This window comes from Balaenoptera physalus, assembly GCF_965194825.1.
Source record: "Balaenoptera physalus genome assembly, chromosome: 16".
Taxonomy (NCBI): Eukaryota; Metazoa; Chordata; class Mammalia; order Artiodactyla; family Balaenopteridae; genus Balaenoptera; species Balaenoptera physalus.
Genome location: NC_138898.1, coordinates 85,779,583 through 85,791,378, shown reverse-complemented (window position 1 = coordinate 85,791,378; position 11,796 = coordinate 85,779,583). Strand labels below are relative to the sequence as shown.

At 58.2% G+C, this 11,796-nt stretch overlaps 2 protein-coding genes and 1 long non-coding RNA gene across 7 annotated transcripts; 2 read left to right on the top strand and 1 right to left on the bottom strand.

Moving 5' to 3' along the window:
• Nucleotides 1-127: 127 nt before the first annotated feature.
• Nucleotides 128-5,405, top strand: PCOLCE (procollagen C-endopeptidase enhancer). Of its 2 annotated transcripts, XM_082430732.1 has the most exons (10): nt 128-364; nt 1,212-1,320; nt 1,757-2,015; nt 2,215-2,289; nt 2,941-3,065; nt 3,626-3,762; nt 4,107-4,378; nt 4,645-4,722; nt 4,857-5,027; nt 5,172-5,405. In XM_082430732.1, exons 1-10 carry the CDS (start codon nt 267-269, stop codon nt 5,333-5,335), a joined length of 1,488 nt encoding a protein of 495 aa, XP_082286858.1. In that variant the 5' UTR covers nt 128-266; the 3' UTR covers nt 5,336-5,405. The 2 variants fall into 2 exon arrangements, with proteins under 2 accessions (XP_082286858.1, XP_082286859.1); XM_082430733.1 differs by lacking the exon at nt 2,215-2,289 and having other exon boundaries at nt 137-364.
• Nucleotides 5,406-5,545: 140 nt separating this feature from the next.
• On the bottom strand, nt 5,546-6,964 carry LOC309645532. The gene is made up of 3 exons (XR_014254935.1): nt 6,825-6,964; nt 6,013-6,171; nt 5,546-5,800 (listed from the first exon to the last, which is right to left on the bottom strand). It is a non-coding gene; the product is annotated as an uncharacterized lncRNA (long non-coding RNA).
• On the top strand, nt 6,869-10,027 carry MOSPD3 (motile sperm domain containing 3). Of its 4 annotated transcripts, none has more exons than XM_082430748.1 (6): nt 6,869-6,979; nt 7,476-7,730; nt 7,930-8,005; nt 8,233-8,462; nt 9,514-9,678; nt 9,795-10,027. In XM_082430748.1, exons 2-6 carry the CDS (start codon nt 7,526-7,528, stop codon nt 9,824-9,826), a joined length of 708 nt encoding a protein of 235 aa, XP_082286874.1. In that variant the 5' UTR covers nt 6,869-6,979; nt 7,476-7,525; the 3' UTR covers nt 9,827-10,027. The 4 variants fall into 4 exon arrangements, with proteins under 4 accessions (XP_082286874.1, XP_082286877.1, XP_082286876.1 ...); XM_082430751.1 differs by having other exon boundaries at nt 6,944-7,070; XM_082430750.1 differs by lacking the exon at nt 6,869-6,979 and adding an exon at nt 7,022-7,152.
• The last annotated feature ends 1,769 nt before the right edge of the window (nt 10,028-11,796 follow it).

Below are 11,796 nucleotides of genomic sequence, written 5' to 3'. Positions count from 1 at the left end.
CTCTTCATTGCTCCACCCCCGCTCCCACGCTGGGTCAGTATTTATGTGTCCTGGACCTAGAGAGGCCCCTGGAATCGCCACTGTCCCGGCTCTTCTCTCCCTGTCCCGCCTTCCCCGCCGCCCGCCCCACTGGCCAGTCCCCACGCCCACACGCCCAAGGCTGCCTCATCTGGCACTGATTATCCCCGCTGCTGCCGCTGCCGCTGCCGCTGCTACACTCAACTGCTGCCTCTGTCTTGAGGACCCCAGCGCCTCTCCCTCGGGCCATGCTGCCTACTACCACAGCCTCCCTCTTGGGGCCCCTCCTCACTGCCTGGGCTCTGCTGCTGCCTTTCACCCAGGGCCAGAGCCCCAACTACACCAGGTAGGTCTCTCGGCACCTTCCAGATGGCTTGAGTGAACTTCAGATCCCTGATTCCTGGGGGGCTATGCCTGTGGATCTTGTAGATTCTTTTGCTAACACACCCCCCCACCAGATCTCCCACAGCCCTCACCCTTCTCTGGCCCCCAAGTCCTCCTTCCCTGCTGCAAGACCACTGTCTCCTGCGGGTCACCACTGCTCCCCACTCCTCCACCCTCCGTCCTCTGCCCTTCAAGTCTTCCCACCTATCCAGACCCTTGGCCCCGCCATGGAACCTGAGAGCACCAAGACCTTGAACTTGCCTGGTAGCTGGACATCTGGATTCCAGGAGGGAATTAGAGACTGTGGGGGGAAGAGGGGGCTGCAAGTGGGAGATGTGGGAGTCAGTCACCGCAGTAGTTAGCTGGAGCCGGAGCAGGGCAAAGGTTGGGAGCGCAGGGCCCTGGCTGCTACTTCTCCCTCATCTCCCCGCCCCCTCACCCCCCCACCTCGAGGCTGTGTCCACATCTGGAAGTAGTTAGGCCGCTCCAGGCCCTGACTGCCAGGCAGGGCCAGGGGGGAGAATGACGGAGGGGAGCCAAGGAGGATTCCGGGAATTCCTGCTGGGGTGGGGGTGGGGACTCTGAGGGGCTGCAGGGACAGCCAAGTTGCTGGTCCCACTTTCTCCTGATTCTCTGCTGGAGTATTTCCCACCCCAGTCCCGTCCCGGCTGGCTGAGGCCGCCTCGGATCCTTTGGGCCTCCCTCCCTCATCCCCCTGGCTGCCCTCCTTGGCGCCCCCATGCTCATTGCCCTACCCCAGTCCCTGCACTACTCCCCCACTCAGGCCTGACCTCTCTTCTGTTCTCCAGACCTGTGTTCCTGTGTGGAGGGGATGTGACTGGGGAGTCGGGTTACCTGGCAAGCGAGGGTTTCCCTAACCTCTACCCCGCCAATAAGGAGTGCGTCTGGACGATAACGGTGAGAAGGCCCCTCTGGCCGCCCGTCCCCTTGTCCAAGTCTCCCCGAGGCCTGGGTCCAGGCAGCCAGAAGCCAGACCGCTAAGGGAACCCCCCTCCCGGCATGCCCCGCCGCTTCTCCCTGGGGAAGTCCCAGCCCCCTCCCCTCTGGTCACTGACAGCATCGGTGCCCACAGTAACACGTGGCAAGCATCCTCACACCTTAACTCCGAGCCTGCTTCTCCATTCCCAGCTTCATCCCCATCCCCTCTGGTCTCTCCACAGACCTCAGGTCTTGTCCCCTGCACAAGCCACAAGCCCTCTGCTCTGCATCCTGATGGGGCCCCCTCTGCTTCAGGCCCAGTTTCTGTAGGAAATGCTTGGGGAAAAAGAGGGGCCCTGTGCCTGGTTGTGTCCGGCCTGACTTTGCAGGTCCCCGACCCTGTCCCCACCATCAGGTCCCTGAGGGCCAGACTGTGTCCCTCTCCTTCCGAGTCTTTGACCTGGAGCTGCACCCCTCCTGCCGTTATGACGCTCTGGAGGTCTTTGCCGGGCCTGGAACCTCAGGCCAGCGGCTCGGACGCTTCTGCGGGACCTTCCGGCCAGCGCCCTTAGTCGCCCCCGGCAACCAGGTGACCCTGAGGATGACATCGGACGAGGGCACGGGAGGACGAGGCTTCCTGCTCTGGTACAGCGGGCGGGCCACCTCAGGCACTGGTGAGACCTCCCTCACCTCCGCCGTCCCCCTCTCCTGGCCCCGCCCCCGGCGCAGGCCCCACCCTAGCCTTAACCTCCACCCCAAGAGCCTGGGACCCCCATTATCTCCCTTACCCTTTTCCCTCACTAACCGCCCCTTCAGTCCCTCCTCCCCATCTTCTCTCCCCCCCTTCCCGCTCCCACCCACCCCCTCTTCCAGGCCCCCGCCCAGGCGCGAGGCGGAAATGGGTCACCGACCCGCGGGTGGAATGGGCGGCCTGGGGTTACTGGGACGGTGAGTAACTGCCCGCCCCCGTCCGCAATCGGGCTCCCTCAGACGGGCGCGAGGGGGCACCCCCGGGCTGGGGGATTAGGTTCCCCCGACCCGGAGCCCCCTACACCCAGCCCGGGGGCTCCCGATTGCGGTCCCATCACCCCCTCCTGGCGGCAGAAGTCTCCCCTAAAAACGTTTAAGGAGGGACCTCCCCAAGGGGGCCTCGGGGCTGTGCCCCATTTGAGAGCACCCGCACAACATGGGGACTCTCCAGCTGCGACGGGGACTCTTCTGCCGGGCCGGGGAGATGGGATCTTCCAGGGGAAGAGGAGAGATGTGGCCTCGCGATGTGGCTTCGCGATGTGGCCTCGGGTCAGGGGGAGGGGCAAGAAGGGAGCGTGTCCAGTCAATTCCTCCTCCCCCTACCACCGCCCGCCTGGGTGCCCGGCGGTCCAAGACTTACCCCCCCGCGGTCCAAGACCTCCCGGAGCCCCGCTCCTCCGAGCCCCATCTCTGCTAACCTACCCCCCTTCTTCCTCCCTCTCTTCTCGCCCCATCATCCCGAGACCCAGACATCTGAGCTTTCTGCACGGGCTCCCAGCCTAGAGCTCTCCTCCAGCTGACAGAGGGTCTCCACCGCCCCCCACCCCCACTCCTCTCTCCCCTCCCCAGAGCACCAATTTTGCGGGGGGCGGCTGGAGAAGGCCCAGGGAACCCTGACCACGCCCAACTGGCCCGAGTCCGATTACCCCCCGGGCATCAGCTGTTCCTGGCACATCATCGCGCCCCCGGACCAGGTACTGACCCCCTGCCCGGGCTGCCCTCGGGGACCCAGGCGGCGTCCTCCAGTATGCAGCCTGCAAAGATTTATTGAACATCTACAATGTCCCGAGCACTGAGCTTGCCATGGTGGGGAGCAAAAACAGACCCAGACCTGCTTGCACCCAAACAAAAAATATCAAATTACGACTGTGACGAACCTTACGAGAGCGAGGTACCCGATGCTGATATATACACTGATTGGCGCGCGCACGCGTGCGTGTGTGTGTGTGTGTGTGTGTGTGTGGTGGCGGTGGAGGTGGATTCTGGGTCTGTTCCTGGAGAATGAGCCAGGATTTGACCTTGCGGACTACGGCGACCGAGGCCACTGCGGAGCCCCCGTGGATGTGTGTGCTCCTCCGAGCTGTGGTGTGAATGCATTAAGAGGGGGGCTGGAGGGCACGCGGGAGGTGAGCGAGGAGGCCGCGGCGAGCGTCCCGGAGGCGGCGGCCGGGCGGAGGAGGTGAGAGGCGAGAGCTCCGCTCCCTCGGCTGCCCGGGGTCCCGCCGCGCAGCCTCCGCCTCTGCCCCGCCGCCAGGTGATCTCACTGACCTTCGGGAAGTTTGACCTGGAGCCCGACTCCTACTGCCGCTACGATTCGGTCAGCGTGTTCAACGGCGCCGTGAGCGACGACGCCAAGCGGCTGGGGAAGTTCTGCGGCGACACAGCCCCGGGGTGAGGGGGCGGCACCTGGGTGGGTGACGGCGTCCGGGCGTCTCCGCCGCGCCTGGTGCGGGAGCGGGGGGACAGCGCTGCTGGTGGGAGGGGCGGGGCTGAGCTGAAGCCGCAGGAGGAGAACCTGCCGGCCCCAAACGGGTGGGCGGAGCGGGTAGCGGCCCAGGCAGAAAACGAGGCTTGACGCCAGGCCTGGGGTCCGTGGATGGAGAGGCGAGTGGGGCTTGCGAAATCGGGAAGCTAACGCAGACAACCGAGGGGCAGAGGTGAAAAGGCCGCCGGCCTGGGTAGGGGGCAGCATGCGCCGCCCGCCTGACACCTCCCCCAATGCCCCGCGCCCGCAGTCCCATTTCCTCCGAAGGGAACGAGCTCCTCGTCCAGTTCGTCTCGGACCTCAGCGTCACGGCCGACGGCTTCTCGGCCTCCTACAGGACCCTGCCGCGGGGCGCCACCGAAGGAGGGCCAGCCCGGAGCCCGGGGGAGGACGCCCGGCCGAGTCCCCCGCTCCTCGGCCCGGGCCCCAAGCCCGGAGCCGGGCCCAAAGTCAAGTCCGAAGTTCCACCTGAGGAGAAACCGAAGGCCGCGCCTAAGGCAGAGGCAACTCCGGTGGGCCCCGGTGAGTCTGGAAAGGCAGAGGAAGCGGACGCAGACTGAAGGGAGTTGTATCCGAGTTCCTTACTGCGCTCATTCATTCATTCAATACAGCACCCACGGGTGCCACCTCTGTGCTAATGGCTGGTACTGGGTGCTGGGACACGAAGCCGGATAGAGCTCTGAACAAGTTCAAAGCAATGAGGCTTTTGTGGGGAAAGTGGTCCTTCCTACCTGCTGGGTAGGTTACTCTCCACAAACAGTGCCCCCCTCCCCCCCTCCCCCCACCAGATGCATCCAGTGTCTCCTGCCCAAAACAGTGCCGGCGGACAGGCACCTTGCAGAGCCACTTCTGTAACAGCGACCTGGGTAAGCAGCCCCATCCCCCAGCTCTGCCCTTCCAGCTCCTCTAACCTCCCCTCCTGTCCCCAAAGGCCCCCTCCTTCTGGTTCCAGCCCTGCCCTGGCCTCCTGTCTCCTCACCTCTCCCTCTCTCTCCCACAGTGGTGACCGGAATGATGAAGTCCATGGTTCGGGGCCCAGGGGAGGGCCTCACAGTAACTGTCAATCTCACTGGTGTTTACAAAACCGGAGGCCTGGACCTGCCCTCTCCCCCCACTGACACCTCCCTGAAGTTTTATGTGCCCTGCAAGCAGTGCCCCCCCATGAAGAAAGGTAACAGAGATGTGGGAAAATGTAGAGGGGGACTTAGCCTCATGAAAATGATGGAGGCAGTAGAATCTGAGGGACTGGGATGAGGGGGTATATCTATAAGGTCTCAGTTACACAAACTCTCAATCCCTTCCTCCTCTTCCCTAGGAATCAGTTATCTGCTGATGGGCCAGGTGGAAGAAAACAGAGGTCCGATCCTTCCTCCAGAGAGCTTCGTGGTTCTCTACCGGCCCACCCAGCACCAGATCCTCACCAACCTCAGCAAGAGGTGCCCCTCCAAGACTGTTCAGGCTGCTGGATCCCAAGCCTGAGCCCAGGACAGCCTCCGGACCCTGGCCCTATGGACCCCTTTCTTATCCAAATAAATGTTTCTAGACTTGAGGAAGGGGTCACATCTCCATTTGTATGGTTTTGGTGCTCCTCTCGGGGATTTGTTTTTATTCATTCATTAAACTCAACAGTTACTATACAGAAGAATGTAAGTCGAATCTTGTCACCCCTTTGCTCAAAATTCTCAACACACACAGAAAATGGTAACTATGTGGAGGTGATGGATATGTAAATTAGCTTGATTGTGGTGATCTTTTCACAATGTCTACATATATCAAAACATCAAGTTGTACACCTTAAATATATACAATTTTTATATGTCAAAGATATCTCAATAAAGCTGTTTAAAAAAAAGAAATTAAGGGAATTCCCTGGCGGTCCAGCACGTTCCCTGCTGAAGGCCGGGGTTCAATCCCTGGTTGGGGAACTAAGATCCTGCAAGCTGCCTGGGGCAGCCAAAAAGAAAAAAAAAAAGAAGGAATTAAAATAACTCTTCCATAGTTTCCCATCAGTCTCAGCATAAAATCCGAAGTCCTACTGTGGGCTCTAAGGCTCTAGGTGATCTGTGTCCTCCCTCCCACCTCATCTCATCTCTGAATATTGTCTCCCTTACAATCTCTTCCATCACACTGGCTCCTTGGCCATTTCTAGTACACACCTGCTTCCAGGCTTTGTCTTTGCTGTTCCCTCTATCCGGAATTCTCTTCCACAGACATCTCCTGGCTCACTTCCTAACTTCAGTCAGATCTCAGCTCAGAAGTTCATCCAAGTCACTCATTCATTTGGGCATTCCAAATGGCAGGCACTGTTTTCGGTGCTGAAAATACAACAAAACAAAGTCGTTGCTCTTGTGGACAGGAGAGTAAATTCTACCTGACAGAGATAAACTAAAATAAACATGATGTCAAGTAGCTCTAGGAGTGCTCTGAAGAAAACAAAAGCATGATAAGAGAACAGGCAAAGGGAGATTCTACATTTGATAGGGTGCTTAGAGAAGGCTTTCAGGTAACTTTGTTTTGCTCCGCTGCTAACCAAATGCGTGAGATTCTTCACCTTGTCGAGGCTGTTTCCTCGTCTGTAGGGGGAGTTGCAGATTCTGAATACTGATTCCCTCTGGAAATATGAGTGATTTCAAATATGAGTTACGTGCAGGAAGGAATCAAGAGAAGTGCCCCGGGCTACGAACCGAGTCCATCTGGGAGCAACCTCCAACTCGTACTACAGAAAACGGCTTTCGTTGCTGCGGAAGCATCTAGGAGAACCTGGGACTGAAGTGGAGAAAGAGGGTTCCCTTGTGGGATGTGATTCTAGTGATTTGGACGGCCTCAGAGTGGGGAGAAAGGAACAAAGCCTGACGCCCATCCTCGCCCGGGCCCCTCCCCCCGACCTCGCCGCCCGACCTATTCCAGGATTAGCGTTCTAGCCAGAGACGCTCGTAAAGTTTTACGTCACTGGGATCAAGCCAATCACCTCTTTAGGCGCACCAATCGGTGTATACTTAGAACTGAAACGAGGCCGTCCTGGCCAATGACAGAGGCCGTACGGCGGAAGAGCAGAAATGGTCTGCCGGGAAGATGGCAGCCCTGGTCCGGCCACAGGTTGATTGGCAGGTGCTGTGACCAGAGGTGAGCTTCATAGCGCGAGCGGCCGTTCGGAGGCGGAAGCCCGAAGAAGCGCGGGCCAGAGCTCAGGGAGGGATCGGAGGCACAGATACAGGTCTCGGGAGAGCAGGAGACGGAAAGGGCAACTCCGGAAGAGGGCGCGGCGGCCAGCGGAATTGGGCCGAAGAGAGGAGCGGGTGCCCTGGGAGGCCCGGAAGGGGCGGGGAGGGGCGGGGCTTATGGAGATCGGGAACTGAGGCTGAAGACTAGGGCCAGGGCTGGGAGCCGGGAGGGGCTGGGTTTACGGGGTGGGCGTGACCCTCGAGGTAGGGCTTGGGGGCGGGGCCTAAAGGGACCTAAGGCACAGCTGTGGAGTGGAAGGGTTTGGGGGGCCTGCGCCTGGCCTGCGGGGCCCTCATCTAGCGGGATTCCGAGGCGGCGGCGGCATCAGTCCAGGCCCTTCCCTACGATCTCATCCCGTTCCCTTTCGCCCCTCTCGCCCCTCGGCTTTATACTCCAGGCCCTGTCCCCTGAGCTCTGCCCTCGGATGTTCCACCGCCCAGAGCTTGCATGCGCCGTGGGGCGCCCCAGGACCAGGAGCTGGTGGGTCCGGGGGCTCCTGGGCGGGGGTCCCGGGGAGCCCCTCCTCCCTCGGGACCTGTTGTCCCGGTCCTCGTCTTTCCCCCGGATCTAGTATTCAGGGCGGACCAGCGGAGTGGATCTCGGCAGCTGCTGACCCTCTATAACCCCACGGGAGCAGCGCTTCGCTTCCGAGGTGATGGGGATGGGCGCTTCGTGCGAGGGATTGGGGGCTGGCGGTAGAACATTGGGGAGCTGGGTGGGCTGGAGCAGTCAGATGAGTATGGTCGGATGTCCAGCCCTGGGGTAGAAGGCAGGGGGGACTCCATGGGCAGGGCTTGTGCAGGTTGTCTGAGGCAATAGTCGGTCTCTGTCTGTGTGCCTTTTCCCCTCAGTCCTGTGCACAGCACCTGCCAAATACACAGTGTTTGACGCGGAAGGATATGTGAAGCCTCAGTCCTGCATTGACATGTGAGTTGAGAGGGTGGGGAGGCTGATGAAAGCCAGGGGTCGCTGCCACCTTTCTCTGATTTACTGTGCCATGGCTTAAGCCTCAGACCAGGTCCTCTTCAACCTGTTTACCCCACCCTCTGTCTGTGTCCCTAAGGGAAAGTTTCCTGGGAGGGTGGGGCCTGGATCCTCTTGGATCACTGCCTCTCACTGCCCCTCAATGGGCCGCTCTCCTTTCTTGGGACCAGTGTGATTCGCCACGTGGCCCCCAATCCCAGCCACTATGACGTCCAGGACCGCTTCCGCATTGAGCTGTCTGAGGAGGGAACAGACGGCCGAGTGGTGGGGCGCAAGGACATCACCTCGGTTCTGAGGGCCCCAGCGTACCCCCTTGAGCTTCAGGGACAGCCTGACCCAACGCCGCACCCAGAGCCTCCTTCCTGGACAGCACCACCCACGGCTCAGCACTTCCCAGAGAGTGAGTTTAGGGATGGGAATTCTTGAGTTCTGTAAGGAGGGAGGACCTAGCATGACCCTAGAGATGAGCTCAATTGGAGTTGAAGAGGTCTTCCGGTTCAGTCTTTTTTTTTTTTTTTCGTTTTGGCTGTGCCTGGTGGCTTGCGGGATCTTAGTTCCCCAACCAGGGGTCAAATCCAGGGTCCTGGCAGTGAAAGAGTGGAGTCCTAACCACTGGACCACCAGGGAATTCCCTTCCGTTTCAGTCTTTTGCTTTTTGGTGGAAACATTTCTAGGAGTTGAGATTTTATATCAGGTTAGGGAAAAAGCAGACTTTGCCGTTTCCTTGGTTTCTGGCCTCCACTTAAAGAGAAAAATTCTTCCTTTAGCTCTGACTTCAGTACTTCCCATCATGTGTCAGCTCAGTTCAGTTCAATAAGAAACTGGGGGCTTCCCTGGTGGCAGTGGTTGAGAATCCGCCTACCAATGCAGGGGCCACGGGTTCGATCCCTTATCCGGGAAGATTCCCACACGCCACGGAGCAACTAAGCCCGTGCGCCACAACTACTGAGCCTGTGCTCTAGAGCCCGCGAACCACAGCTACTGAGCCCACGTGCCACAACTACTGAAGCGCGCGCACCTAGAGCCCGTGCTTCGCAACAAGAGAAGCCACCGCAATGAGTAGCCCCCGCTCACCGCAACTAGAGAAAGCCCTCACGCAGCAACAAAGACCCGACGCAGCCAAAAATAAATAAATAAATTTATAAAAAATAAATAATAAGAAACCGGGTTGAGCAATTATGTACCAAGTTGTGGGAGACAGAGGCCCCTGCCTGGCACACAGATACACGGGAGCCCGTAATCAAGGCAGAGTTGAGGAGAGAAGACGAATGATGAGGGACCAGAGGGGAGAGGGTTTCCTGAGGCTGTGAGGACGAAGGCTCCAAGGAGGAGAGGACACTTCCAGTGTCCAACAGAAAGTGGGTACACCTTCCATCTTCAGCCTCCTCCCTGGAGGGCGTTGGGTTGGGCAGGAGTGGAGGCTAGAGCTCCTGATGGGCCTTGTTTCCCAGACCCCCTCCCGCACCTGGCCACCAGCTCCTTCCTCCTCTTCTTGCTGATGGGCACAGTCTCTGTGGCCTTCCTGCTGCTGCCGCTGCAGGATGAACTTGGCAGCCAGCTGCCCCAAATCCTTCACGTCTCCCTGGGACAGAAGTTGGTGGCAGCCTACGTCTTGGGTGAGCACGGTGGTGGTAGGGGATCTGGGCCCAGAGAGAGGGGAGTGGGGGCTGGAAAGAGGGCGTACAGAGCCGGCGGGCTACACATATGACCTTGCCCTTCCTCCCCTCTCCAGGCCTCCTGACCATGGTGTTCCTCCGGACCTGAGCTCCCTGCTCAACCTCCACGCCCCCTCCCTGGGCAGGGACGTGGACCTGGACGTGGATGTGAGACAGCCACTGTGACGCTCATAACCTTGCCTCAACTCCTACTTCCTTCTTCCTGCCCGTCCCCGTCCCCCCAAAACCCAGGGATTTGTATTCATTTTCCAAGCTGAATAAAATAAATTTGTAAAATTGAACTGAGAAATGTAAGGAACATGCCCCTTTCTTCCCACTTCTTTCCTCCAGTTCCCCCTACTCCCAGGGGACCTCGAACATCGGGGAGCGAAGAGACCCAGTGAGGATTTAGAAGACCCGGGTCTGAGGCCTGGTGCTGCACCGAAAAAAACTGTGTGACCTTGAGCAAGTCATTTAATTTCTCTGAGCTTCAGTTTCTGCCTCTAAAATGAGGGAATTGGGAAAGTTGATTCTTAAGATCCCCCTTAGCCCTAACCTAGGGATAGAATCCCGCCCCTAAGCCAACATACCTTAAGCTAAAAAGAAACAAACCCCAATACCACCTACTCCCACCTGCTGTAGAACTCAGGTCCCGCCATCTTGAGCCATCAGAGCCTCTTGCCAGGGTTGCCTGGGGGCTTCCCCCCAACCTCCACCCCCAGAATCCTCTTCTGCCTTTTTGTCCCTTTACCTGCTTTTATTTTGTCTCTTCCTTTGACCTCAACCCCTGTGGGTCAGAAACACCAAGGTCTCTGACAAGATGGGGACAGATGGCACTGCCTGCCGTAACCTCAGCCTAACCAGGCAGGAGAAGTTAAGGCAAAGGAAAAGAATAGGCTCCCTGAAAGGCAGGCTTCCAGCCCTCCTTCAGATGTAAGGCGAGAGGGGAGGAAAGGAAGAAGGGAAGCCAATGACACTGGCAGTTTGTTGATTGGGAACAAAAATTAGCAAGATAACGTTAAGACAGACTCAGTCTGTTATGCTGCTGGAAGGTTATCAGTTGTTCCAGCTTTACTTTGGGGGCCTTGGGAGCTGCCCCTCTGCCCTGGGGACCTTGCCCTTCCCACACCCAGAACTGGCCCCGGTGACATGTGAGCCTGATCCTGTGCAGAGAATGGCAGCCTGTGTCTAGGATGTGAGGAGGGCTCTCCCCGCAGCCCAGCAAACCCCTCACAAAGCCATCCACACTGGGCTGTCTGTGCCCAGGACCCCAAAAGGCATCTGAGGTATCGCACATTAATGATCTTGCGGATATCTGCTGGGAAAAGGCCTTGCTGCCAGCGGGATCAGGAGGCTTCCTGAGACAAAGCTATGAAGGGCAGCTACAGGGGTGGGAGGGGCTTGGGTCACACATTTTTTAAAGTAAATTTCTTAGAAAACAATACTGAGCTGGCAGTAATTGGAGTGGGTGGGTGTTAGTTTCCTGTGGCTGCTGTAACAGGTTATCACAAACTAGTGGCTTAAAACAACATAAATTAATTCTCTTATGGTTTTGGGGGGTCCGAACTCCAAAATGAGTCTTCTGGGGATGAAATCAAGGTGTCAGCAGGGCTGGTTCCTTCTGGAGGCACCTGGGGAGGATGTTTCCTTGACTTTTCCAGTTTCTAAAGGCCATCTGCATTCCTCGCATGGTGACCCCTTCCTCCATCTTTAAAGCCAAGAATGGAAATAACAAATGATCACTGTTTTAAGTCACTAAAAAAAAAAAAAAAAAAAAGTCAGGAGTGTAGCATCTTCAAATCTCTGACTCTGACCCTTTGCTTCTGTTGTCACATCTCCTTTCTCTATCTCTGATCCTCCTGCCTCCTTTAATAAGGACCCTGAGGACTTCCCTGGTGGCGCAGTGGTTAAGAATCCGCCTGCCAATGCAGGGGACACGGGTTCGAGCCCTGGTCTGGGAAGATCCCACATGCGACGGAGCAAGTAAGCCCGTGCACCACAACTACTGAGCCTGCACTCTAGAGCCCGTGAGCCACAACTACTGAGCCCACGTGCCACAGCTACTGAAGCCCATGCGCC

Bases quoted from the DNA above. Each gene is read 5' to 3' on its own strand.
- PCOLCE (XM_082430732.1), top strand. From the start codon at position 267: ATGCTGCCTACTACCACAGCCTCCCTCTTGGGGCCCCTCCTCACTGCC. The intron at 365-1,211 runs GTAGGTCTCTCG...TCTGTTCTCCAG, and splicing joins CAGAGCCCCAACTACACCAG to ACCTGTGTTCCTGTGTGGAG. The intron at 2,290-2,940 runs GTGAGTAACTGC...TCCCCTCCCCAG, and splicing joins GGCCTGGGGTTACTGGGACG to AGCACCAATTTTGCGGGGGG.
- MOSPD3 (XM_082430748.1), top strand. From the start codon at position 7,526: ATGCGCCGTGGGGCGCCCCAGGACCAGGAGCTGGTGGGTCCGGGGGCT. The intron at 8,463-9,513 runs GTGAGTTTAGGG...CTTGTTTCCCAG, and splicing joins GGCTCAGCACTTCCCAGAGA to ACCCCCTCCCGCACCTGGCC. The intron at 9,679-9,794 runs GTGAGCACGGTG...TCCCCTCTCCAG, and splicing joins GGTGGCAGCCTACGTCTTGG to GCCTCCTGACCATGGTGTTC.